This window comes from Leptopilina boulardi, unplaced genomic scaffold (assembly GCF_019393585.1).
Source record: "Leptopilina boulardi isolate dan_hultmark-lab unplaced genomic scaffold, ZJU_Lbou_2.1 LbouV2_38, whole genome shotgun sequence".
In the NCBI taxonomy this organism is placed as follows: Eukaryota; Metazoa; Arthropoda; class Insecta; order Hymenoptera; family Figitidae; genus Leptopilina; species Leptopilina boulardi.
The window spans coordinates 1,619,141-1,646,739 of record NW_026137951.1 but is presented as its reverse complement, the minus strand read 5'-3'; the positions used below and the strand labels follow the sequence as shown (position 1 = coordinate 1,646,739).

The 27,599-nt window shown below is 27.5% G+C and overlaps 1 protein-coding gene across 2 annotated transcripts in view; it reads right to left on the bottom strand.

Annotated features, from left to right (window-relative positions):
- Positions 1-1,566: 1,566 nt before the first annotated feature.
- The window catches only part of LOC127288195 (phosphatidylinositol 3-kinase regulatory subunit alpha), a 54,447-nt gene continuing 28,414 nt past the window's right edge, over positions 1,567-27,599 (bottom strand). Inside the window, exons 6-18 of one of the 2 annotated variants that reach the window (XM_051315498.1) lie at positions 23,653-23,762; positions 16,347-16,481; positions 15,656-15,950; positions 12,235-12,327; positions 11,715-11,900; positions 11,379-11,507; positions 11,094-11,301; positions 10,656-10,895; positions 10,211-10,535; positions 9,834-10,081; positions 9,542-9,718; positions 9,163-9,417; positions 1,567-8,712 (exon numbers count right to left, since the gene is read on the bottom strand). In XM_051315498.1, the coding sequence (XP_051171455.1) occupies positions 8,415-8,712; positions 9,163-9,417; positions 9,542-9,718; positions 9,834-10,081; positions 10,211-10,535; positions 10,656-10,895; positions 11,094-11,301; positions 11,379-11,507; positions 11,715-11,900; positions 12,235-12,327; positions 15,656-15,950; positions 16,347-16,481; positions 23,653-23,762 (2,699 nt within the window). In that variant the 3' untranslated portion in view covers positions 1,567-8,414. Of the gene's footprint in view, positions 8,713-9,162; positions 9,418-9,541; positions 9,719-9,833; positions 10,082-10,210; positions 10,536-10,655; positions 10,896-11,093; positions 11,302-11,378; positions 11,508-11,714; positions 11,901-12,234; positions 12,328-15,655; positions 15,951-16,346; positions 16,482-23,652; positions 26,779-27,599 lie in introns of those variants that run through there. The other variant, XM_051315497.1, reaches the window with a different exon arrangement.

Below are 27,599 nucleotides of genomic sequence, written 5' to 3'. Positions count from 1 at the left end.
ATTTCTAAAATCCCGCACTATTTGCCGCACTCTTAATTTTCAAAAAAATAAATATTTCATAAATTACTAACGGTAACAGAAATTCCTTACTTTTTCGCAAAAACTATTATTATTCTAAAAAAATGTTCTAATATTTTGCTTCTATTGCTACTTGAAGTAGTCTAAATATTTTTTCCTTTTACAATATGAAAAAAAACTCGATTACTTGAAAATTATTAAATAAATATTTATACTTGAACCAAATAATTTTTAATTTGATTAATTATTTATTTGATTAAATAAATAATTTGTATTTGAGCCATAAATTTTTGTATTTGAAACAAATACCATTCAAATAATAATTATTTGAAATATTTATTTGATAATAGTCAAGTAACCGGTTATTTGAATCAAATAATTTTTTTTCAGTGTATAGAAATTATATAAAAACTATTGCAAATAACATATATTTAATTTTTGATACTTAAATTATTTATTTTCAGTATTTATAATTTATATTCAAATATATAAAATAAAATAAATACAATTGTTTTTTACTACTGGCACTTAAAAGTAAAAGAAATTAAAATATGTCTGACTAAAAATGTGTTTTACTACTGATAACCAAATTCTTAAAATTAAAAACGTTTTTTCTGACTAAAACCGTATTTTACTACTAAGAAACAAAAAATAAAAGCTCAATTTTTTGAGTAGATTGACAGTGAAATTGGAAATTTAAATAATTACTTATAATAATTTTTCAAAATATTAATTCAATTTTGAATTAAAATTCTAAATTCAAATTATGTTTTAATATATAGTAATTTTAAATCATAAATTTTTAATTGTAATTTCAAATTATAATTATTTAATTGTACTTTCAAATTATAATTTTTTAATTGTAATTTCCATACATAATTTTTTAATTGTAGTTTTAAATTATTGTTTTTTAGTTTTAATTTAATTGAAATTATAATATTCAAAAAAATAATATTTTCCAATTGAAATAAAAATTTCTAAATCCTAAATACCTTGAAATAAAATAATTACTACAGCAACCTAACTTATCATTAAATTACCAGTTTTAGAAATAATATAATAATACTGAAAAAAATTAATCTAACGCCTTATTATCTAATGAAAGGAAATAAGGAAATGAATCCATTTCTGAAAAAAAAGTCAAGGAAAATTTTTGGAAATGAAGAAACTATCCCTTCAATTCACTATTACTACAAGAAAAAAAAATATTTGGATTTGGATCTAAGGAAGTTAAAAATAAAATTTCTAAAATAACCTACACAAAAAAAAATCGAGGAAAAATCTCAGAAACAAGGAAATTGTAAATAAAATTTTGAAATAACCAGAATGCAACAAAAGGAAAATTTCATTTGGTTCGAAGAAACATTTTGGAAAAGGCAAAAAAAAAACTCCAATTTCAACAATGAGAGGAATATATTTTGGATAAAAAAAACTTCTCATAATCACTTAAAATAAATTAATGGAATATTCATGGAAATATTTTGGAAATGAACTTAGAGCAAAATTGAGAAGGAATCATTTGAAACAGGTAAATGAAAACTCTGTCAGTTTTAAGTAAAACATATTAATCATATGCAAATATAAATGGTTTTACAATGTGGTACTACCAAATGAACTTTATAATACGAGGATGAATAAAGCAAGTTGGTAATTGCCCCACCTTGCCTCAAAAACCCTTCGAGCAATCGTCACACATTTTTTTTTCTTTTTCTCTTTATAAATATATATAATATATATATTTCTTTCTCAACCCTTTCATTTTCACATTCCTTAAATACTGTCCCTTCACGCCTTTGTATGCCGAGCGATTTAATTTAAATCGCTAAAACGTCAATATTTTTTTTTTTTTCTCATTATCCATATTAAACACTATCCGAGTATTCCTATTTCCAAAAGAGCTCTGATTAAAAGCCTATCGACAGTTATTATTTATGAGACCATTCAAACAAAAGAAGAAACTGAAATCGTAGAACACCATAACGCAACAAAGACGCTGTGAAACATAATCACAATTTTATTCTACAACATAGCCATTCAATTTTTTTTTTTTATATAAAACATACACTAAATTTTCTTTCTCTCTCTCTCTCTCTCTATGAACCTTTCCCTCTTTTTCCTCTCCATTCTTCTTTCAATAAAAAACTAATTTTCTATACAATCTTCAAATTTCGGTTACACCGAAATAATTATATTGACATCACAAAGATTATCTCGACGATAATTTCAATATATAGAACAAAGAAACTATAATTAAACAATTGAATTTTCTCTCCTGCATCGAATTTTTAAAATAATTTATTATCAGGACGATTGATCGCAGGGTCTACTACCATTATAACAAAGAACCGTTTGACACTCAAGGATATCGTGAAACCATTCATTTTTTTTTTTCATCTTTACTAAAATCTAACAATAATAATTCTAAGATTGCGACGTGACATATATATATATACTATATAATATATACTTTTTTTCGAAATATAAGATAATTCATTTTTTTTTTTTAAAGATTCATCAAGAATCAAACGGTTCTTACACTGCGTGTGTGTTTTGCGAGAATTTTCGCGCTATAAATCGTTTCGCACTAAAAATGAATAATTTGTATTATTTTGCAACAGTGTGCGCGCACTTACAATTTGTATGCACACACTCAATCATAATTATACGTATGTATATGCGTTATTGATAAATAATTATAAACGTATATTCGATTAACAAACACTTCCATCCGGTGGTCATCGTTTGTTACACACACGTTTACAATCAAATATCCAAATTTTTTTTTTTTTTTTTTTTATATGATTCTTTCATGCTTACGGCAATTATAATAATAATAATAATAATTATAATAATTATAATATATTTTACATGCAAAAAGAAAAATTGTATCACAGTGGGACATCGTACATTTTTAATAATATAATATTGTTTCAATAACTTTTGCTTTTTTTTCTCTCTCTCTTTCGTACTTCACGAATCTCCCCTTTCTGACTTCTCGTATCTAACCATCATTTTTTTTTTTTTTTCGAGCTTTTTTTCCCTTTATGGCTCATTTATTGCCTTGCAGCAAACGCAATTCATTCATTCAAATGTTAAAATCGATCACACTAACATTCACGATTGTTTAAATATTAAATTGAGAATTTTGCCATTAACGCTTTTTCTATTTATCTTTTTCATTTAAAAGTCACAACTTTTATTTTCAAAAAAAGATAATATTATGCGATTTGCCTTTCGTCTTTTTTTTTTTTTAATTTTATCCACTTTATACTCCCATATATTGTGTCCATGAAATTTCAATTGTTAAATATCAAGATAAAATTGATTTTTCGACATAGACAAACTATAATAGGAGTTGAATGTAAAAGTTTTTTTTTTTTTTTTAAGCGTTTGATCGCCATCTCCCATACTCGAGAACGACCACGTCCTGCTATTTACAAATATCAATTAATCACTTGGACGTAATTCTAATAAAAATAAAATCACATGATATTGTACTCCTTTCAACAGGATCACTTGAATATCACAAAGACTAAAGTTTCCAATTTCCTTCAGTCCAATATAAAAAAAAAAAACCTAACTCTTTCTCATTAAAAATATTCCAGCCACAGGAATAATTACAATTCCCAAATAAAGGCCTTTTTTTAATCTCGAAATAATCAAAATTATACAAAAACAATTCAAATTTATAAAATTTGATAAACAATCCAAATCTGATTGCACTGGTAAAAAATAATCGAGACAAAAAAAAGAAATATATTCCTGTGACCGTGGAGTAAAATTTAAATTTCTAACTTGTTTGTAAAAAAAAAAAAATCTGTTAAAATAAATTATAAGTTAATTGTCCGCGCGAAGAGGTCTTTTAAGTACGTGGCCACACCCGAGTGGAAGATTTGATAGTAAAATTATAATATAATGATCATTTCTCCCCCCCCCTCCCCCACGTAAATCAATCATTCTCCTTGCTGCAAGGCTCGAATTCTTTCCCTCCTCGAATTCCTCGAGTCTCTTGGTCTCGTCTCGTTTTAATGTTAAAGGATACACCGCGTTAAAAATACCCAGTGGATTTATTAAATTTAAAAAAATAAATTATATTCAATTTTGACATCAGATACAAATTAACAATAAAGGATTTTTTTTTTTTTTACTTCTTAATCCACCTGGGCAAATTAACGCAGATACCTTAAATCGATTATAAGGATATCTTTATCTTACTTATTACTTTTATCATCACCATGACCCGCCCTGCATTAATTAAAAAACGTCTTTCTCTCAACGCCTCTTGCACGCTGATTACGTCTCTCTTTCGCGTTCTTTTCTTGTACAAAAGCTAAGGCAACGTTTTTATTTATTATTTTTTAATTTCTTTTTTTTTTTTTTTTAATTCCATTACATCACCCACAGCTCGAGGTGTGTACGTTACTGATCTCTTCATCGTGTCCTTTATCACAAGGACGATTTTTTTTTTTTTTTTTTTTTGCTAAAATAATAATAGTTTTACGATAGATAATTTTTTTTCATTCGTATTTACAAATCGATAAAATACACGACAAACGAATCGAAGTACTAATTTTTTTTGTTGTTTCTTTTTTTTCTACTTTCACAAATTTTTATCGAATATCGAGATTTAAGTCTTATGATGATGATGATGATCATCAATTCGATTGTCGTGTATTTTTTTAAAAAATAAAAAATCTATAAGATGCCATCGAATATGGGCGCAATTACACATTGAAAATTCGATTCTCTTCGTTCAAATACACGTTGCGTGCCAAAATGATAGTTGCCTTTACGGTTTACCGACACCAATTAGCAGCCTGATTATTGCTTAGTTACTTATTGTAATTCGCCTATAGCCAGTTATGGTTATTCATGATATTCACAGTCATATGCATGTTAGGAGGTCGAAGCAACTCCACTTTAAGAAATAAAAGAAAAAAAAAATATTTCAAAGATTAAAAAAATGATAAGTGACGCTGATTTTCGAATTAAAAAATAAAATTAATATTTCTATCATAAAACTGAAGATTAAAAAAAAAAATAGTAAAATAAAATTTCTCTAATTTAAAAAGTTTAAAAACTCTGTCCCGTTTATGTTGAAAAAACATAAAATCTTTAAATCATTTTTAATCAATTAAAAGATTAAAAATAATTTAATCTTTAAAAATCACTTTTCTAAACAAAATTTTATAATTTTGATCGAATATAAAAAGAATAAATTTAAAATAAAAACCAATTTAATCTTCAGTTTCACTTTAATTTTCAATAATGAAAAATCAGAAAATTTAGTTTCAAAGCTAATGTAAAGATGTAATGTACTATAAATCAAAAATACTATTATCATAGTACTGCAATAAAAAACAATACTATCAAAATAATACCATTGAAAAAGTACTATAAGAATAATGTAAATGTAGGTAAATATATATAATCAAAAAAAGTTATTTGAAATATAACAATTCAAATATAAAATATTTTTCATAAGTAACATTCGTGCAATATTTTTCCCATTTATATAAAGAGTGAAAAATATTGCACAAATTCTTATGCATATATAATAAATAATAACTAAAATGTTGCTTCGAAAATAAGTAAACTATATATATTTATATGTTTATATATTTTTTATGTATTATATATTTATATGCATATATAGACTTTTGTTTTCTTTCATGATTTTTTTTTTATGTTGCATATATAGCTATTTATTGTATGCATCAACTAACACGATTCATATTTTTTTTTTTTTTTGTTTTTGTTTTGTTTTAATGAAACAGCGAAGTGACTACTGACTACTTGAGAATTAGGCTGAGCTTCGACAACCAACGTGTGATTTCTATTTTCGAATATTTTAACTAATGAAGAAGTTTATATTATATACAACATCAGATGAAAAATGAATAATCGCGTTCTATGAGATCGATCATATTTTGAAACTGTGAAAAGAATTCATTTTGTGAATTCATAACTCAGCAAAATATGCTTAAAATTCATTTATTACTTTTTTCCCGTGTCACATCTAAAGCGAATGTATAAAAATCGTTTTTTTTTCAATCTATACAGAATTTCACAATTACAATTCTCAGAAATATAAAAATCAGTGATTTTCGTGAAAAAGTGTTTTCCTTTCAAATAAAAAGAATTTTAGAATTTTGTGATTGTGTATTTTGTACAATTTCAATAGGTCACTGATTTTAGCGCAATTGTATTAATTTTTCACTGTCTAAAAAATAAAACCTAAAAAAAAAAATTTGTTCCTTTTTTGTAAAACTCATCTATTGGCAATAAAATCAAAAAAAAAAAATTTTGTTTCAAATTTATATTTAAAACGTAAAACCGAATTCATTTAATCGATTCATTTAATAAAAATTCATATTTATATTTCATTCAGATATTATTACTGTAAAAATTGCAATTCAAATTATGCAATTTTTTATTTTATAGAAATTTTGAGAATTGTCAAAAAGCGAAATTTAAAATCTGCAAAATTCGTTTTTTTTGCAGCGTTTCAAAGCGATATTAAAAAAGAATTTCAATTTATTATGTAATAAAATATTTTCTTTCAATTCACGAACATTGCCTTCCTGATACCTTTTTTTTCTCCCTATATGATAAACAATTTTAATAGCACGTTTATTATCTCTCTTTCGATTTCCTTTTTTTTTTTAAATATAATTTCCAAATTGCCAACGTTAAAAAAGTCTTTCAACTGTTTGACATTATGAAAAGGGTAGAGAATATTTCCCGACTCTATAAACTTGTCCGTAAAAATGTTGCTATCATATCGAGTAAGATACAATAAACCAATATGGAGTTCTCTAATATTTACCAACCGTTTTGTAAATACAAGATTTTTTTTTTTTCGAGATCGTTACTCCAAAAGAGTAAACAACACACGGTGGACAATTACACGTTGAATATCGATAACATTATTCTCATAAAAAGTCACATTTTTTAATATAAAAAATGTTCCTCGCAGACCCTTTCATTCACAGTTGATACAATGAGTCTTTGTGTTGATTGGGAATATGTAAATTACAAATATCAGCAATAGTGTGAAATTCAATGTCAATTGAAAATTAACAAATTTCAAAATTAACTAATTTCACAAATTAATTAATTATTAAATTATTATTAATTTAATAAAACTATTAAATAGGATAATTAAATTAATTTCTGAAAAATTGTGATCTTTCAATTGACTTGAAATCACGAATGTTTACTCTATTATTATTCACCAGCGAGCAACAAAATTGACTCGATATCTGCACGAAAAAGCATTTAATAGTGTACGTCTTCAAGTTAATCTATAACTAGTAGCACAGAAAGCGTCTGCAAAAGTTGGACGATTGCTTTGAATTATAGTCATTTTTAAAAAATTGATCAGATATTATGATATACATATGCCCATAAATATTTGTTCCTCATATGAGAAAAAAATTACCACACGAAGCCGGCTTCGTGTATGTATTTTCTCCTCAAATAGAGGAACACCATTCATATTCTTTTTTTTTTTTTTTTTCATTTTCATAATTATTCCTGCAAAATCTTTCTGTCTTCGAACTTGCGAGTTTCGCAAATTTAAAAGAGTCTAGGCATGGCCCCGCCTCACCTTAAACACGCCATTATTGGTATTTTCTTTTTTTTTTTTTTTATTAAAAAACCGGCAACGACTCAAAAACTGCAGAGAAAAAAAAACAAAGACACACACAATCCTTCGCCCAACGACAGATCCGTTAATCACAGATAATTATTTCAAAATCCTCTTTTTGTGGACGAGGCGACACACGTACCGTCTGGCACGAAAGTTTACTTAAAATCTACGTATAAAAAATCTGTTTTCTCCCCTTTTTCTCCGTCGCGAATCATCAAAAAAATTCGTTGTACTAATTTAAGGGAAACGTTCAAAAATGATGTTCAAATTCGACGGAAATGGAGATTGTTTTTTTTTTTTTTCAACAATTAATCAAATTGTTTCCCTCTTGGCGTTATAAGAATTATCGAGTCGAATTATTGACTCGACAAAAAAGTGAATATTCACTTTAAACGTGAATATTCAAAAGTTGGTCCTGACGAAATATTTTCACGATTGTATTGTAAATATTTATATAGAGCCGCTAACAATATTTTAATAGTGTTTAAACAACTATAATTATTCATCATCTTTTTAAATTGATATTGAAAAACACTACCTTGTGTTGTGTAGTTCCTTGAAAAAAGTGTTCCGAGTAGCGGCGAAAAATTGGTGTTCCAGAAGAAGAAAGTCCTTAATGTGGAAACTCCTTAACTGGTATTTCCAAAACTTGAAGAATCTTTGGATTCATTAACAAAGCCAATGACCAAATAACGATCTCTTTGCTTTCTTTTTCTTTTTTTTGTTGAAAAGAAAAAAATCTTTACGCATGCGGCACAAAGTGTTGATTTTCGAGTGCCAATGGATATTGATTTTGATTCTGTTCATGCATTTGTACTTGAAGCTGCATATGTTGAGCTTGCAGGTGTGTTAATGCGCTGGCGGATGCAAACGCTGGAAACGCCAGAGTCGTTGTGAGACTCTCATTGTGTTCCTCTAAAGAATTCTGCGCATAGTGCAGAACAAGATGCTTTAATGTTTGATGTATATTGTAAGGTTCCGCAAATCCATAACCCCTTTCCGTTCCATAAATTATGCAATGATTCACGGTACCGTTGCACCTGAGAACACGCATTTTATGTCAAACATTTTTTTTTACCCTTTTTTTTTTAATGACAATTTATTTGACAAATGTTTTAAATCAAATGTTTCATGTTTCATTGTGCAAAATTAATTTTAATTATTTACTTTATTAGTATTTAAATTAATCCCAATTGTTTGTTTGGTTCTTTAATTTAGAAAAACATTTTGATTTTTAATTCTTAATAAAAAATTATTTACTTTCCTTTATTAAATATTAAATTATCAAATTGTTATTTAAGTTTTATTATTTTTTTTTAAATATGTGTCTGATTGCAATAAAACTATTGCAGTTGTATTATTTTAAACAAATATTAAACTTGTGGAAGAACTGACTCAATTCTTCAAGTAGTAATAATAATAATTCTAAACGAAATATAATAATTTTTGTCATGCAATCGTATAAAATATAGATAAATATTTTTACTTACATTATAGATAAAGCATACTGTCCAATTCTCGATCTTCGAACTAAGAAAGTGCCATCGGGTCTTCCCATAAGTATTTGATCCGCATTCGAACGTGAACAATCAAGATACAACCATGCTTTCTCATCAGAATGAATTTCGAGATCAGGTTCTTGTAATTCATTGTAAATTATTTCGCCAATTGTTTGATTTGACGTTGAACTACTCATAATTAACTGATGAATTTTATTTGAATGCATTCCATTTTTCTTTAACCACCTGTAAAAAAAAAATTTAATTATAATCCGTAAAAAATTAAATTTGAAAAAAATTCCGTTTAACAGTAAATGATTTTTCTGTTGAATTGTCACAATTTTTTTTTTTTTTTAAATAAAATACATACGCTGCATATTTGTCTTTCGATTTTGTATATTGCATATACTCGGGCTTTAATTTTTGCATCTCACGCTCAAGAGTTCTGTTGTAGGCAATTTGCTGCTTCAAGCTATCATCAAGTTGTTCTCTACTATCTTCCAAGGACTTCAGACGACGTTTTAACAACTCAGCATTATCTGTCAAGCTAAAATAAACAAATGAATAAAATCATTCAGTAAAACATCTCAAAGAACGAGACAATATTTAATAATAAAAAAAAAAAATCACGAAGAAATCAGTTTTGAATAATATCAACTTACGTGGATATTTCATGTGGTTGAGCTTCAGTTTGAAACTTTTCTTGCAACTTCATCTGATCCTCGAACATTTTAATGGCTTCAGAAAATGCTTCTAAGGCTTGGCGTTTAAGTTGCACTTCATAAGCCGTTCTATTATAGAGGTCATAGCAATCTTTATGCTGTCGTAAAGTTTCGTTTAAATTCTTAAGGATTTCGATGAACTTCTGAACGACTTTCGACATATCAGTATTGCTTGCAATTTCGTCTTCCTGAAAAAAAAAATTACAAATACTTTTCAATAAAATATTCAAAATTCAATTAATTGAAATTGAAAAAGAATTTAATATCTATAAAAAGAAAAAAGAGATCTTTATCTTTAAAAAAAAAAAATGACTCACCTGTTGAAAACGTGAAATCGGATATAAAAGTTTAATATCTAATGTCGAATTATATTGTGCGAGAGAACAATTTCGATAATAATCCACAAGTTCAATGACAGATTGAAAATTGTAAGGTTCCGAGAAACCATATTTGCCATTACGATGACAAATCTTAATCAATTTATTTGTTCCACCTTTCCTCAATGTCAATGTATATTCACCGCCTTTTGATGATGCATTTCGAACCAAAAAAGTACCATCGGGTGTATCAACCATTTTTTCATTGACTTCGTCTCTTGTAATATCACCCCAATACCATTCGGCTTCTTGAAGTGTTCGTGGCCTGAGAAAAAATAAATAAATTTTTTTTTTTTTTTCATTTCACCAATTAATATTAACATTCTTTTACTTTCAATGACATACATTTCGTCGTAATTTAAAATAATCTACATATTATTTTTACCTGCATGACTGTTGTAACTGGTCTTTGTTACTTTCACCCGGCGTTGAACGATCACCACCAGCTACCAATTCTTCCTCTAAACCAGGAAATGACTCTAGAACCGGAATTGGTGGTCTAGACACTTTCCTTGGTGGTAATTGTGGAGGGCTCGCAAATTCTGGCAGCTTCTCATTCCAATTTCCATGAAGTAATAATAGCTCCATTATACGAATATGAGCTTCGGTATTATGAACAACTTGACTGTAAAAGAAAAATTTGCAAGAAAATTAAACAAATTTTATTCGTTTAAAATAATTATCAAATTTTTGACAAAAGATAACTTGATTAAAAAATTATGTAAACGTATTTTTTTTTAAATCTTATAAACTTTTTGATAGAGAATATATCAGGTGAACCACCTTGAGTAATAAATTAATTACTATTTAAAGATCTACTTACATGATCCGCTCCCAAGGAGGCCTGAGAAAAATGTGGCACATAACTTGCACAAGAATAGTGGGTGGTTCTGTATAACCTCGAGAATGTTGCAATTGACAAATTCGACAAAAATGAGCCATCAAATGCGTCAAAGTTCCTTTATGATGCACTGGTAATTCCGAGACCAATTTATTAAGATGCGTGGCACATTGTTCATCATTTCTTGAATCTGCAATTGAAAAATAATAAAGAATTTAACAATGTAGATAAATTACATAAATTTTTTTATGTTAATTTGCAACTTACTAATAGCTTCCAAAAATCTATCGTACCACTGTACGGGAATTATAGGATCTGGTAACTCTCTCAAAAATTTCTTTAAAACACTTGATATACATTGCGCGGTGTAAGGAGTTAAATCAGCGTTACATACATCTGTGAAAGAAAAAAAAACATTTACACATAAAGCGAAATAGATTAATTGATAAATAATAAAATAAAATAAAGAAAAATTTGTGAAAATAATTGAATTGAAAAATTAAATCAATCGTAAATTGAAAAAAAAGACAAAAAACAATTATAATCTAAATATGGAGAAATTAATCTAAATTTTGTAAATTGTAAAAGGACAAAAGCAATTACCCTCGTTAAGCTTTTCTCGTAATTCAAGTATCTGTTCATTGGGCGGACTACTATAGTATATTTTATAAAGGTCTAAAGTTGTGTCGGTGAATGCTCTTTCTTCAAGGACACGTGTGCATCTTTCGACTAAAATTGGAGCTGTACGAGTTGCTGAGTCGAACTGCGAGCATAGTGCTAATCCAAAGACTGTAAAACAACAATATTATAAATAAATTAAACAAAAGGATAATTTTTACAAAAATTATGATAAATGCAATTTCAATTTAATTGCAATTCTCATAAAAAAATCCAATCATTCCAAAATATACTTCTATAAATACAATCTATTTACAATAAAAAAAAATTTTGCTTTTCTTTTTAAAAACCTAATCAAAAAGAATCACAAACTTTCTTAAAAAATAGAACAAATTTTTTTCTTACTAAAAATTTTAGATTTTCAAAAATTAATATTTTTAACAGTATAAAATAGTAAAAAATTACAGTACAGATATTTAAAAAATTTTCAATAATTTTCAAGTACCTGAAGTGAATCTATGAACACGAGAATCTGTTGGAATGCAAGGAGAGGGTAAACCAGTCACTGAACAAGTCCTGTGAGCGACTAATCCACAATCTAGAAAGAGTAAAGACAATGCATAATTAACTAAGCGAAACACGAGCAAAAAAAAAAAATGCTTTTTTTATGTTTACTTCACTCTCGTGAATATTTGTTTTTAATTTAAAATACATATACAAAAAATTCTGTCTTGTATAAAACTTTGAGCTACTGCAAAAAAAGAAAATTAAATTAAATTTTTAATTGAATTTACCTTCACTTTTGACTTGAAAAAATAAAAAATAAATTTTTTAATTAACAGACTTGTCGAGTATATAAAGTGCACCAAAAATCTAAAAAATATAAAATATTTAAGGGCAGAGAGAGCGAGAACTAAAATTACATACTAAAAATGGCAAATGTCTTTTAAAATATAAATATTAGTTTCTTTTTGCGCATATATACCTTTTTTTGACATTTGAATCAAATAATAAGGTACAGTAATATAAATTTTATACTTTCTCACAACTTACAACAAGTGGAAATTACACTCTTTTTTCACTTAACTCAACCAACCAAGAGAACTGTTTTATTATCGCGCATAAAAAAAAGGAGTATGTTGTAAATCCTACATAAGCTATAAAATCTTTATTCGAAATAAATTAATCATTTATGGGTTTACATTCCACCGTAAGTTTTTTTCAAATACTTTAAAATGATAATTGTCTAATTTTATTCTCCCATTTCAAAAAAAAAAAAAAAAAATTGCAATGCGTAAAATAATCGATTTTAACCATTTTGAATATCAAATAACAAATGAAAACATTGCTCTATTTTTGTAAATTAAAAACAAATGGAGGCGAAAAAAATTAAAAATTAATAAATACATTTTTTTCTGCAACTTATGTCAGAATCTATAAAGAATAATTTCCTACATTTTCTTTCTCTTACTCTCTTATAGAAAATATTATGTTACATCAAGGTTAACCGCTACATTACGAATTAAAAGCAGATTCAAAGAGAGAGAGAGAGAGAGACCCGGTTGTGTCGTAAAAGAATCATGGTATGCATTCGTTCATATAATGAACCGCATGAGGATCGTTTGATCTTATAATGTTAAAATGTCATCAAGAGATTCGTTTAAAGTCATGCATTGGCTCGTAAGATTAGCATTAATTTGAGCGTGCGCCTGTTACACGATACGCACTTATACTCGCGACTGTCATGTAACTTCATCTACAGAGTTTTACATGCACAGCTTCGTGCATTTGCTATGCGAGCCTCGAAATGTTTCGCAACCGGAAGCCATAAAGTCGACTGTTGTCGCTTGTTAGCGGCGCCTCAACCATTTAACACCACAATACTCATCTGCAGTCGTTTCTCTATATCTGCATTAATTATTAGAAAAGTCAGCTAATTTTCACGAGTAGTATAATCATTATTAATATCTTGTGTAAAACAAATAAATTCCATCAAACATTTTAATAAAACAACCAGTAGAATAAATAAAATCATTACAAGAGAAGCCACACACAAAATTTCAAACTATTTTTTTTTTTCGCGAACTTTGAACTTTTCATTTAATTTACCGGCTCGAAGGTTAAAAAAAAAAAAAAGAATTTTTTCATATTTGTATCTTTCCATATTTAATTCTCTTAATATCGATTCTAAATCCTTCATTTGTTGTAATTCTATTTAAAATTTTATTACCTTATTTCAATTTTATTTCCCATAATTTATTCATTTGTAGATATGAAGAAATTTTAGAATTGTAAAATAAGTTTTCTTTTTCTAAAAGGAAAATTGTCAGAAATTATTTGAACATTACGTTAGTTGTGATAAAACTGTGGCGTCTAGTGCCAATGACAATTCACTTGAGCAGTTTGTCTAATAGTCTGGAAACCTGTTCGTTTTGCAAACCTTTATGCATATAACGAGTGTTAAACATACTTAAAGAGTTAAGAATAATCACAGTTAAGTGAATATAATTTAAAGAAAAACTAAAATCACAATATATTTCACATTTGATTTATAATCACTTATTATTATTGAAACATTCTCACACAGTGGCATGAAAAATTTGCAATAAAATTTATATATCTTTAATAACATTAGCTTGCTCAATTTTAATCCTGATTTTAATAAAATAATTTTAGTAATATAAATTCAAAAAAAATAATTTTCATTAAAACTAGACAATATAAAAAAAAAGTTAGTTATTTAAATAAATAATAACTTAAATAATGATATTCAAAATGGTTTTCTGCATGCAAAGCAATTTATGTCTAATATTGCGGAAAACATTATTTAAACGTGACCTTCTTTAAACGCAATGCACACACCCAAAGTGTTTCTTTAATCCTATCATTAAGAGCAATAGATAATTAGTATGTCTACATTATATCGCACGGTAATTTTAAATAAAAAAAAATATCTAGTTATTTATAAATTACAAAGTTACATTTATTCATGACACAAAACTCATTAGCCATGAGGCGTTAAACACCTAAAGTTCTAAATCTTTGAGCAACCAATCACTTCACATATACATGATTATCTAATTTTTCGACATGATTGATTTACAAAAAATAAAAAGAGATAATCTTTAAGAAAAAAAAAAAAAAAATAGAAATTTTAAAGATGAAATTTTTCTTTAAAAATCAGGTCAATAGACTTTACAAGTCACTTGCCTCGGAAACATTTTATTTTCAAGATATCTTCCAGTTCAATCTAGTGGAAACAATATTTAAAAATGTTCTCAATAGGTATACACAATATTTGAACTTTTACCGTAATTTGAAAGAATTAAAAAGGAAAATTTTGCATTTACAAAAAAAATCTTTTTAAAATTTGTTTTTAGATAATCCTTTCGATTTTAATCAAAATTTAAATCAAGATAATTAACAATAAATTTTCTTTCTCGCGATGTTTTTGAAGAAGATTAAAGAGAGTTTCAGTTTCAAAGTTTTGATAGCTATTAAGAAGTCATATTAATCATTCACTAAGGGATGGTTTTCCTCAAAAGCAATTAATTTCTGTAAATTTTCATCTCATAAATTAATGTCATAAACTGTATGAATTAATTCATAATCTAATAATGAAAATTTATTTTTGTAAAAGGCCAATTTTTTTTTAAAAAATTGATATTGTCAAAATTGTTAATTAATTTATATTTTGTAAATTACTCATTAATCTATCAAAGCCTGTATATAATTTATATTTACAAGAGGGGTGAAATTGTATAAGAAGTTGAACAAGCGTAAAATTGTGAACGCGACTCAATCAACTATCAATTAGTCAAGTATATGCGATCAAAGTATACTATAAACAAGAGTGGATATCATCGAGAGTGGTGAATATTAAAAATCAAAAGGAGAATATAATAAAATGAAAAGTAAAAACCTACCTTGGCAGAGAAAGCCTTGATGTAATAGGCCCCTGAGGTATTTGTGGCATTTTTCGCACCTCTCCAAGACACTGAAACTATGAGGCACGAGATTGTGAGCGTTGCTGGTGGTGCTGGTGGTTGACGTAGTATTGACATTGCTACTACTATTGCCAGTGCCTCCCGTTTCGTTGACGGATAATGTCACGTACGAAGTCTCCGAACCAGCAAGAGTCGAAGGAGACGAGGGTTGGCAGAGTTCCTCGATGCATACCAATATATTCTTCTGATGGAACTCATCTTTTATACCCATGTTCTAAAAAATCAAAAACAATATCATTGAAAATTATCTCAATTTTAAATTATCAACTAGAAATATTATTTAAAACTTATTTATGTAGTTCTTTTCAATTCAGTATAAATTTATTATTTAATTCAAAAAAATTCAATTTAACGAAATTTAATTTAATGAAAACTTAATAAAAGTTCCATTAAATATAAATTCCCTCAAAGGAAAATTTACTAAACTAACGTAGTCATAAAAAAAAAATTCATCATAAAAAAGAATACATTTCAACCGACTGAAATAATCTTTTCAAAGAACAATATAAATATTCAAAATGTCATTATTCAAAGAACCTTTGATAAAGTCGTTGAAAAAAAAGAAAGAACCAAAAATAAATAGGATTAACAAAAGAAAAGTCGTGCTCACCATTAGCTTCTCGCGGTCCAAATGCAGTAGATCGCTACCCTTAATGTCCTTGGACTTGAAAACGTCTGCATAGCGATAAAGGTTGAGAGCAGACATCCATTCAACAACATTTAAAGATGTCCACTCACTGACAGGCTGAAAATAGAAAAGTCGATGTTATTAATCTTCTTCACAATATACTATTATTATATAGAGAAAAAAGCACTATAAAGTGAAATAAATTTTTCAAACTAAAAATGAAAGAACAGACCGGATATATCAACACATTTTAAACCAAATAACGCACCTCAGAAAAGCAGTAAATCAATACCATAGAATATTGAGCAAAATTAAATACAAAACTGATATAAATTGTAAATAAGAGTCAAGAACTGATTGAAATTTTAAAATCTCACTCAAAATCCCATTTATAAAGAGCCCAAATAAGGCTACATTTTCAATCTCAATCAAGTTTTTATTTAAAAATTATTAATCATTGATACCTGTTTAAATGCACGTAATTCTAATTATATATTTAATTCATACTTGTAATTTAATTTAATTAATTGTAATTTAATTCCTATATAACCGTAATTTTTAAATAAGAAAAAAAATTGCAATCGAAGCAATTTTTAATTCAAATGAAAAAAAAATAGATAATATTCCAATTAATTATATCTAACTTCAATTTTACTTTCGTCAGTTTTGACGTAAGTAACTTTAACTCAATATATAATCTAAAAATGATAAGATTAATTTTTAATGAAAATAATTCAAATCATTTAATGAGATTTGCCATTTTCTTGAGATTCAAACTATAAAATTTTATAATCTTAATTTTTTTTCGAAAATATATTAGATATTTTAATATCTCAAGAAAATGTATTTTTTTTTCCTTTTCTGAATTAAAAAAAATAAATAAATAAAACTCCGATTGAGTAATTAATTCCCGATTATGTCAGAGACCAATCAATTATAAGCGATTTTTACTTCATAATTAGTGATTAAATTTTAAACGAAAAATTGATGAAATCAGTACATTTAGCGTATTAACTTTTTGTTAAGACTGTCTTACCACAACTTCCTTTAAACACTAACTTGCAATATAAGTATGTATAATAGAGAGGAAATAAAATTCCTTTTAAAGTGAAAGAACTACTCATAATCAAACATAAATAATGATAATTAAGTAACCTTTTAGTATGGTATATTAAGTATAGAGAGACATTAAAAAAATCAAAGTAAAATTCTTTGTGGACACCTGCCACGTTATCATTCATTCAACATCTCTCCACTTGTTTAACAGAACATTAACCGCTTTAATAAGCTGTAAATTAACGAAGCTTTATCACTATTTGTTAAATGTTAATAAACTCTTTTACAACTTTAATTGGTTACTACTGTGAAGATTATTTATTAATAACTTATTAAAAAATAAATAAATAAAATTTAATTAAATTTTTCAAAATTAAATAAATAATTATTTATAGTAAAAATATAATTATTTCGTTCAATAATATTCTACATAGAAAAAAAATTAAGGAAATGCAAAAATTTCCTTTGTTTTAGAAATATTGAGAAAAAAATTTTTCTCCGCCTCGAAATTCAAAATGTTTAAAGGTTTCGTTTAAAATAGAAATCGTTGTCTATTAGATATTTGAAAATGAAGAGGTTACGAGCCACTAAAATTGGTCTTTAACTGGTAAGCATTTCTGAGGTGGAAGAAGAACAAGAGGATGTGATGCCAAACTAAAAAGTAAAGATAAAGCATGCAACGAATTAGAGAAAGTGGGAGGAGGAACGAAAAGTTATAGGCAATTAGTGCTATTTTAAAGTGGCAATTCGGAACCCCGAGTGTTGAACTCCGGCAAGTATCAGCTGTAAATATTTCAAATGTCTTATGCTTTCAACCAATATAATATTCAAATTCCTAGTTAAAAAATAAATTGGTCCAGAAGTATTTTCTCTTTGTTTTTTTTTTTTTTTTTTTTTTTGTGAAAATAAAAATAGAATACATATTTTTTCCCTCACTCATTGTATTATTAAAAGAAAAACTGACTAAATGAAAAAACAAAAAAAAAAAGAAATACCTACATTGCAAAAAATTATTTGTCAAGCATTTAATTTGAAATTTTTTCTTATTCTAATTATATATTTAATTAATATTAATTTAATCAAAGTAAATTTTTTGAATTTTTCCTGAATCTCTCTTAACCAGATTTGATTAGAAAAAAATTCATTTCAATAACTATTTACTTAATTCAAATAAATATTTATTAGATAAGTTAAGTAATTCAATGATTCATTGTCAAACAATTTTTTTTTTTTTCAAATAAAAATACTTGTAAAAAGAAAAAAAACAAAATAAACAGAATCATTTTCGTCAAATAATAATTTATTTGAGTATCATACCTAATAAATACTTATTTGATCCAAGTAAATATTGCTCAAATAAAATAATATTATCTTAAATCATCATTCATTAGAGATTCGATTCAAGAAAAATTTATTTGATTTAAAAAAATATTTATACATCGATTAAATTATTATTAATAAAATAAATAATTTTATCAGACATTTTATTGTCAATATTTTATAAGCAATAATAAAAAATTGTGTCAATTAAATAGAAATATATAAAAAAAAATATATATATAAAACAATATTAAGTGCACTTTTCCAATGTACATAGTTAAAATAAAAATACCATTTAAACTGAAAGATAAGGTAAACATAAAAAAAAAACTAATAATAATAATAATTTACTGTACAATATTAGAAAAATCGTTAAAAAGTATATATATATAGAAATCGAGATATGAGTAATAAAAATGCAAATAATAGTCAAATGACTATATATTCAAAGTAGTTCTGGCTCTGAAACGATTTTAGAAACTAATCCAAGAGGAACGAATGCAGCTCATGTCTCAAGTGACACATGACAGATTAGATATTATGGCCGGGTGTTAAGCAATATGCAAAAGGTCGACAATTTATTAATAAGAAAAAAAATAATAATAATAATGAAAAGCAAAAAAAAAAAAATTGCACAAAGTTATTTTAATTTTCATATAGCAGAAAAAAATAACAATTGTAAAGAAAAAAAAAAACAAAAGATTGGTTCTCAGAGGCTTTCACGAACATTCGTTAGAGTAATTGCGCTTGTTCGTTTATACCGACAGCCATTATCGGTTGGTATAATATCGTCGTTTAGGTTAGACTTCGCTAATATAAGAAGATAACATAATATAGCTCACTTGCCTCACTTTAACAAATATACAATGAACGTGCAGTTATACGAGTGAAATTTATGACTTATAAAAAAAAAAAAAAAAAAAAAAAAAAACTTTTTCACATCTGTACAATCATTTGTTCAGTTAAGATATGAAATGAAAAAAAAAATTAAAGATTGCAAATTTAAACGATTGACAAAAATGAAGATAAAAAAATGATAAAGGGAAAATTATCTCCATTACAAAAAAAAAGGAGACAAAAAATGTCTTTTCTTTTTTTTTTATTAATATATATTTGTCGTGAATAAAATTAAAAAAAAAAAATAATAATAATTGAAACGCATTAATAGAATGTAGAAATGCGAAAGGTGTGTATATATTCATTAAATTGTAAATGAATTCAAAGCAATCGTTCAACATATACACGGTATTGCCATATCAATCGGAGACAACATGAGATTGTCGATTAAAATTGATCGACATGTGAAAAATGATTTATTTTAAAATATTCTGCGAGATTATTAATTTGTCAGGCGTAAAAAAAAAGTATATAAATCCTCAACGGGCAATCAAGTATTGAAGATATCGGTGTACGATAATTCACAAATTAACAAAAAAAAGAAAAGAAAAAGAAAAAACGAAAAAAAAGTAGAAACAATTTAATGATCAAAAGTTCATAGGTGAAATGTTAATGAATAATCGTATCTCAGGATTATCGACTACGTCAGTTAAAATGAAGTTTCTTTTCTTTTTTTTATATATATATATTTCAAAGAAGCGAACCGTGGATTATCTATTACTCTCAATTTGCTTTCCAAGGACTATTGCCATTTTACAGTCATGAGCAATTGGCAAACTTTTCAATAGCTCTAGTGAATAGCTCCATTCACTTGATAACTAGTTAATACTGTTAGTTAATTGATAATAAGACCTATTTAAGGCATCAATTTACAACTGAACAAAAAATCAAAGCAAAATATTGTCTCATGAAAAAAATAATATTTTAGCTGTTAAATATAATTATATTCAATTAAATAATACATTGGTAATTTCAATTAGTAGAGAAAATATTCAATTTTTAATTAATAAAAAAATGATTTAATGAAAATAATTTATAATTATATTATGAGATCATAAATTACTGGTTTAAATTATTAATATTAATTTATTATCAATTAAACAGATTGAGATTTAATAGAAATAATAAAAAAGAAATTTCAGGACATTTTTAAGATCAAAATTGTTATACTAATGCGATATTTTCTCAAACAACTAACGCTGTAATTACAAAAGGTACCTCACTGAAATTCAGAGAATCGATTAACTAGACAAAAAAAAAAAAATTTAATCTACTCTTTGTGTATACAAGTTGTAATTTGAATAAAAATTTATTTCACAAGAAAAATAAATATGAAAGATATTAAAATCTAATTTACCAATCTTTCATAGTCATAATTTTACACAAAATAATTTTTTTAATCTATTAAAAAAAAATATAACTCTGATCCTTTGTCTAGATTTACGATTTCTTGAATTTTAATGAGACATCTTTTCTACTTATTATAAGACGTAAGTTACTGAAATAAATTTCTTTAATATAACAATATTAATAATTGAAAATAAATAAAAATGACATCCAAAATAACTATAATAATTCTCTAAATTTGAATTTAAAAATAATCAATTTAACATTAAAAATTCAGCCTATGATCATCATTCATTAGAGATTTGATTCAAGAAAAATTTATTTGATTTTAAAAAAATATTTATATATCGATTAAATTATTATTATTTAAATAATTTTATCAGACACTTTATTGTAAATATTTTATTATTATTATTTCTGTATTTAAAATAAATACCATTTAATTGACTGAATAAATAATTATTTGGTTCAAGTAAATATTTATTTGATAATAGTCAAATAACCGATTATTTAAATCAAATAAATTTTTTTTCCAGTGTGATAATAGTATTAAAAAAACTGATAATTTTTCTAGTAATAAATAGTTAAAAATAAATATTTAATTATATTTCAATAAAATTCCGATTCAAATTTCTTTAAACACACAGAAAATTAAAAGGCATTAAAATAAGCTGCAACGCTTATTATTTTAATCCAATTTTGCTTATTTTAATACCAAAATGGATTAAAATAATAAGCGTTGTAGCTTATTTTAATACCTTATAATTTTATGTGCAGTTATAAAATTATTTTTTTTTTTTGTATTGAGCCAAAAAATATTTTTTGTATTCTTTTTCTTTTTGAATACTTTTTATTGTTTTGTTTACTATTATGAAATTCATTATGATTTCAGAATTTCATAAAAAAAAAATTATGGAAACTAAGTTTTCTAGATATATGCAATTATCTTGAAAGAATACATCGTTTTAGCGCTGGCCCTGCGTGACGATTACTATACTACTTGTAAGTAGTAGTAGCCGTAAGGGACAGACATATTGCATATGTCTCACTCGCACGGCCGTTACTACTTGCGACGTTAGTTTTCTACCACAAAAGTTGCAAAATCATTTTTAAAAAAACAAACAAAGTATTTATTTTTTTTTAAATTATAGGTGAAATGCCAAGGAAAGATTATTTTTCTCAATGTATACAAAAAACGAATTAGAAAAAAATTTTAACTAATCTTAAAATAAAGCCAAAAAGTATAACTAGAAAAATCGAAAAATATTTGAACTAAACACTGAGATTAATTTTATTTTAATTTTACTGTTTTATTCAAATAGTACTTAATTTTACTAGAAAAAAAAATATTTGTTTAATATTCGTGCAGACAAACTTTTTTCATCAGGGTGTCTACTAAAAATCTGAATTAAAATTCCAGGACTTTTTCAGGACTTTCCAGGACAAATTTCTTATTTTTCCAGGACATTAAATTGGATGACCTTAAGGAATAAAAAAATTTTTAGTTTAACTATTGTTTTCAGAAATTATTAAAAAATTAATTAATTACTTAAGTAAATTTTCATTTTACTTATTTAATGAATTTTTTTTTAAATTGATTGACAAAATTATAAATTTTTGAAAATTTAAAAGCAAAATATAAAAAATTCAAGGACAAAAATTAAAATTCCAGGACTTTCAAGGACATTCCAGGACATTTTTTCAAATTCCAGGACATTTCCAGGACTTCCAGGACTTCCAGAACTAGTAGACACCCTGTTCATTGACCCAACAAAATTTGTTTTTTTTTGCACCAAATTTTGGTTAATACAAATTTTTCTATTTTATTGCCTTAATTAAAATGTAAAAATATTTGAAATATTTAATTAACAAAAATGTTATCAACCTTACTCAAACTAACTTTTATTGTTGAGGCAATAAAAAAAAATATTCTATTGTGAAAGCCAAATATTTTTTTTTATAGAAAAAGTAAGTATTCACGCATAAAACAATGCAATTAACTATTCATTTTATTTATTAACTATATTATTTTCCACACTTATTATACTTTATCCGATAATTATTTATTTCATTTTTAAATGCGCTAATTTACAAAATCATAAATAATTTTCTGTTTTTCTATTAAACAATATAATAAATAGTTTATGTAAATGAAACAATAATATTCTTTTTCAAAATTGACATTTATGAAAATGGAGAAAAAAAAAATTGGAAAAATAAACTTCTTTCAAAGTAAACTGAAAACCACTATTTATATATATATATATATATATATATATAGTAAAACTCAAATATATTCTTTGAATATAACGCATGTAAATTATTGTCCACGAGCTTTGGCGATAAAATCTACTCAAGGGTAAATTTAGAATAAATTATTAAAATGTGCGCGAGAATTCCTATTTCCTATAATGCATTTTAAAACATAAAACATTAACAATGCATTGATCTTCCGGTTTTCCATTGGGTTGTTCGACCTTCAATTTTTTTTTTTTTCTTTTGTAGAAGAAAAAAAAAAAAGAAAAGTATCGAATGCACAGTTTGTAAATGTAAATGGGAAGGGGAAAAAAAGTATTATAAGCGGCACGTGTAGTTAAAAAAGAAAAAAGAGAGAGAGAGAGAGAGAGAAAACGATAAAAGATAAGATCGTAACGTCGTGTACACTGACCTTTTCCTTGTCGAAGACCTGTCCTGGCAAAGCGTGACCCTTGGAACTCCATTGGCACAGATGCTGTCCGCTGTATTCCGAGCAGACGACGTGGAAGCAAGCGTGGCACTCTATAGGACAAAAAGATCCGCACATACAACAACATAGGCTCCGATACGAATTTCCTTGTTTTATTTTTCTATCAACTATTTGTTTTCCATTATTAGAATCGATACTATTTTTCACACCGTTAACTAGCAAAAAATTATTATCACTTCCAATTAAATTTGACTTGACGTTGTTATTATTGTTGCTATTGTTATTGTTATTATTATTATTGTTGTTATTATTATTATTAATATTAATTGTTGCCTTAGAAAGTTCAATATCAATATCAGACGTTGGATCATCAACGAGTGAGTTTTTCGAGATCAACAGTTGAGGACTACACCAACACATGTGCTTATGAAAGGACAATGGTCTGGCACATGACACAAAATGTTTATCATCATCGTCAACGGAATTATCGGATGTCAATAATAGATCCAATGATGATGAACCAATTGCTTGTTCATCTTGGGTCTTGTGTCCAAGAATTGTACTCTCGTGTACCTTGATGGGTGAGAGTTGTTTTGAATTATAGGAAGGACATGAGGGAACAATAAGCGAGGAGGAAGAGGTGGAGGAAGAAATTGATAAAGACACATTTGTTCCATTTGTAAACGCTATTTGACTTTGATTAGAGGTCCGTCGTTGGGCTACGGTGGCGCCTCCTTTTGCCAAGACAGTTGTGGTAGTGGTGCGATCAACGTGATTCGATGATGAAGACTCATATAGAGAACGAATGGATTGGTCGTCGTAGCCACTCGGGGAACTTTCGCAAACGTTCACCACTGACTTCTCCAGGTTGTTTGGCTTGCCCGTTACCGTTGATACTTGCACGAATGAAATATCCGCGGTACAGTAGGTGCCATTCCCAGTGGCGGACAATTTACTGGTGCTAATAGCAAAACCATGCGGACAATCTCTTTGTTGTTGATTTGTGACAATATTTGATGTCGTGGTGATCGACATCGACGATGGATTTGTTGTTGTATTTTGATTTGAACCTTTACGTAGCATATAATTCTCTGAATCAACTGTCAGCAATCGGGACATTGCTGGCGACTTTGAAATTTTGCTCTCATCAATCTGGCGTGTATCTCTTTTGATTGTCTGATGATGATGATGATGATGATGAAGATGTTCGTTGAGCTCGCACTTGATTGACCTGGGGATTGTCTCGTCAAGCTCCTCTGTCGTCAGCAAACCCGTTGGGCTACGTAATTCGTGAATCTTGCCGGGCAAGACCACGGACTGCACCTGTGCCACTGTAGAAGCGCTTGATGCGCGCTTCATCACTAATCACTTGACCTCTTTGGCTCATTAGATAACAATTAGGTCTTGAGACGATTCATTGTAAATGAAGTGCTCTCAGGCGAATCCTGTTCCTCCTTTAAATTACTGCCTTCCATCTTTGCCCTCGACAGAGCCTATTCAAAGTTTCGAAAAGACCCAACCGATTCGCCAGACACTACAAATTCTTTTAAAATCATCATCATTTTTTTTTCTCTCAAAAATTAGATTTTCATTATCGTGTATTTTAGCGACGATGACGACGTGAGAGGTTGGAGAGAGAGATCATGACGGGCAAAAGAGATAAGAAATCTCTTTCTCTCTCTCTCTCGTGTGCGGGTGTCCTCGTGTAAATTCGTTTTCCACGAGTCTTACTCCTCCCTCGACGCACGACCTTTATAAACGCGAGATTCGAAGCGAAACGAAACCGGTTTCGACGCAGCCCACTACAGTGAGCGCAATTTTCGCCGGAACCCACTACAGAAGCCTCGAGACCTGAGCGATTCGACAGGTTTTTCAAGCATCGCTTTTTGCAGGTTCTTTGAAGAAAAAGATTCTAGCACTTGATCGTTAATGACTCTCTTTCCTCTCTATCAAGATCCTTTCTCTCCCCCCACCTCTTTTTCTCATATATATTTGTCAAAAAATCGCTTCCACATTTTTTTCATCCTCTAAAATATCTTCTTTTATATCCTTGATTATTACTATGAATTTTTATTATTCAGTAGCTAAAAAATAATTTCAGAACTAGAAATTTTGACTTCCTTTGTCGAAAGAGAGAGAAAGAGAGAGAGAATCGGCGATCGATGCGATCAGACGACTTTTACGAGCTTGCCAGGGACGATATCATCTTCAGGGGTGACCCTCTTTTTCTATATGGTTGGTAGGAATCATCCGTTAAACCGTTCATATTTTTTTTTTGTCATTTCATGGCAATTGAGAATACTTTTTTTTTTTTAATAAACAATTGTCCGGATACCAATGGAAAAATCCACTGTAACTATGCACTTTATAAACCTCCTTACACTTCACGTTATATATAAATCCAATTTATATTAGCGCACACAAGATCATTCACAACACTTTTCTACACTTGTCACACTTTTTGATGGATACTTTTAAAAAAAAAAAATTTCCCTTCTTTTATTGAACAATCCCGTTTAATTATTTGCAAAACTGTTTCACGTAACGACAGACTCGTTCAATTGTTCATGATCAGGACATTTAATCGGAAATTTATATCTTATCTTTGTGGTAGCAATTTGATTCGCGATTTTTATATTAGCACTGCCCAGTTTTATAAATGTCTTGAGGCGAATCAGTGCCGGAGAAGTGTCGTGGTGGAGTTCCAAGCACGCACTGGTCGACTCGACCGTCGAGCGACTAGAAGGCAAAAGAGATGGTGTGTGCACGACTGCTTCCTCTGGTTGTCGTCGTTCCTTTTTTTTTTTTTATTCCGCGCAAGATCACTTCTGTTGGCCGATAATGATCCGTGTTTTTTTTTCCTTTCTTTTTCAGTGTCTTTGCTGTTAATTGTCAAAAAAATTTTTTTTTTAGATGATCTCAAAAAATTTGCTGGCAAAAAAAGTAGAATATTGTCGGTAGCGGTTCAGCTCACAGCTGACCGGCCGGTTCGCCAGGTTCGGTCAATAGCCATAGCTCGCACCAAAGAGTCGAGGACCGCTCATGCTCGAGTTCGGTTTAATTCGCTCCAAGTCGGTTGTCTTCGTGGCCTTTACCCGTTCAGGAATGTATTTCCATTGCTTGGTACCCGTGGCTCTTGTATCTCGATACTTGTCATTCTCGTATTCCTCACATAGAAACAGATATGCAAAAAAAGGAAAAAAAAAAAAAAACTGTCGACGATTTTTTTTTCTGTTTCGATTAGAAAAAATCTATTAAAATTTTTTGGAGTTGTAAGATTTTTGTACTAGAAAAAGAGAATAATTCTTTTTGAAATGCATTTTGAATGAATAAAAAGAGAATGACCCTGAAATATGCATTGAACTTACGTTAATGAATTGGATAATGTTGATAGCAGGTACAAAAGTTAAATATCAAATTGTTTAACAATTACATAAGAAGGCAAAATAATCCATTAATGTTGCTTTTCTCAATGCGTGTGTGTTACTCAATATTCTCTCTCTTTTTTTTTGCAATGGGTTCATTGAACGAAAATTCATTTGCTTTTGACCTGCCTTTAGCAAGAGTTAAGTAACTTATTGGATTTATTGATCACCAGCTTGTCATTATCAGAATAAGTCAAGAAAACACACAACAGAAAGTCTAATTAAATCTCGTTATAATATTAATAATCTTTTATTATCCAGGAAAATGAACATCTTGAGAAAATATAATATCTTCTTGTTGCTATACGGGCTTATAATAAAACCATTCATAATTTATTTATTCAATATATAAAGAATAATCATTAATATATACAGAAAATGTCAATTCGTAAAATGCGCATGAGCCAAATTTATTTTCGATACCTTTTTTAAGAGGTCACTTCACCTCATCGAGTTTTAATATTAAATTTTCACGCCAAAGTGCAAATTGTGGAAAATTTAAGA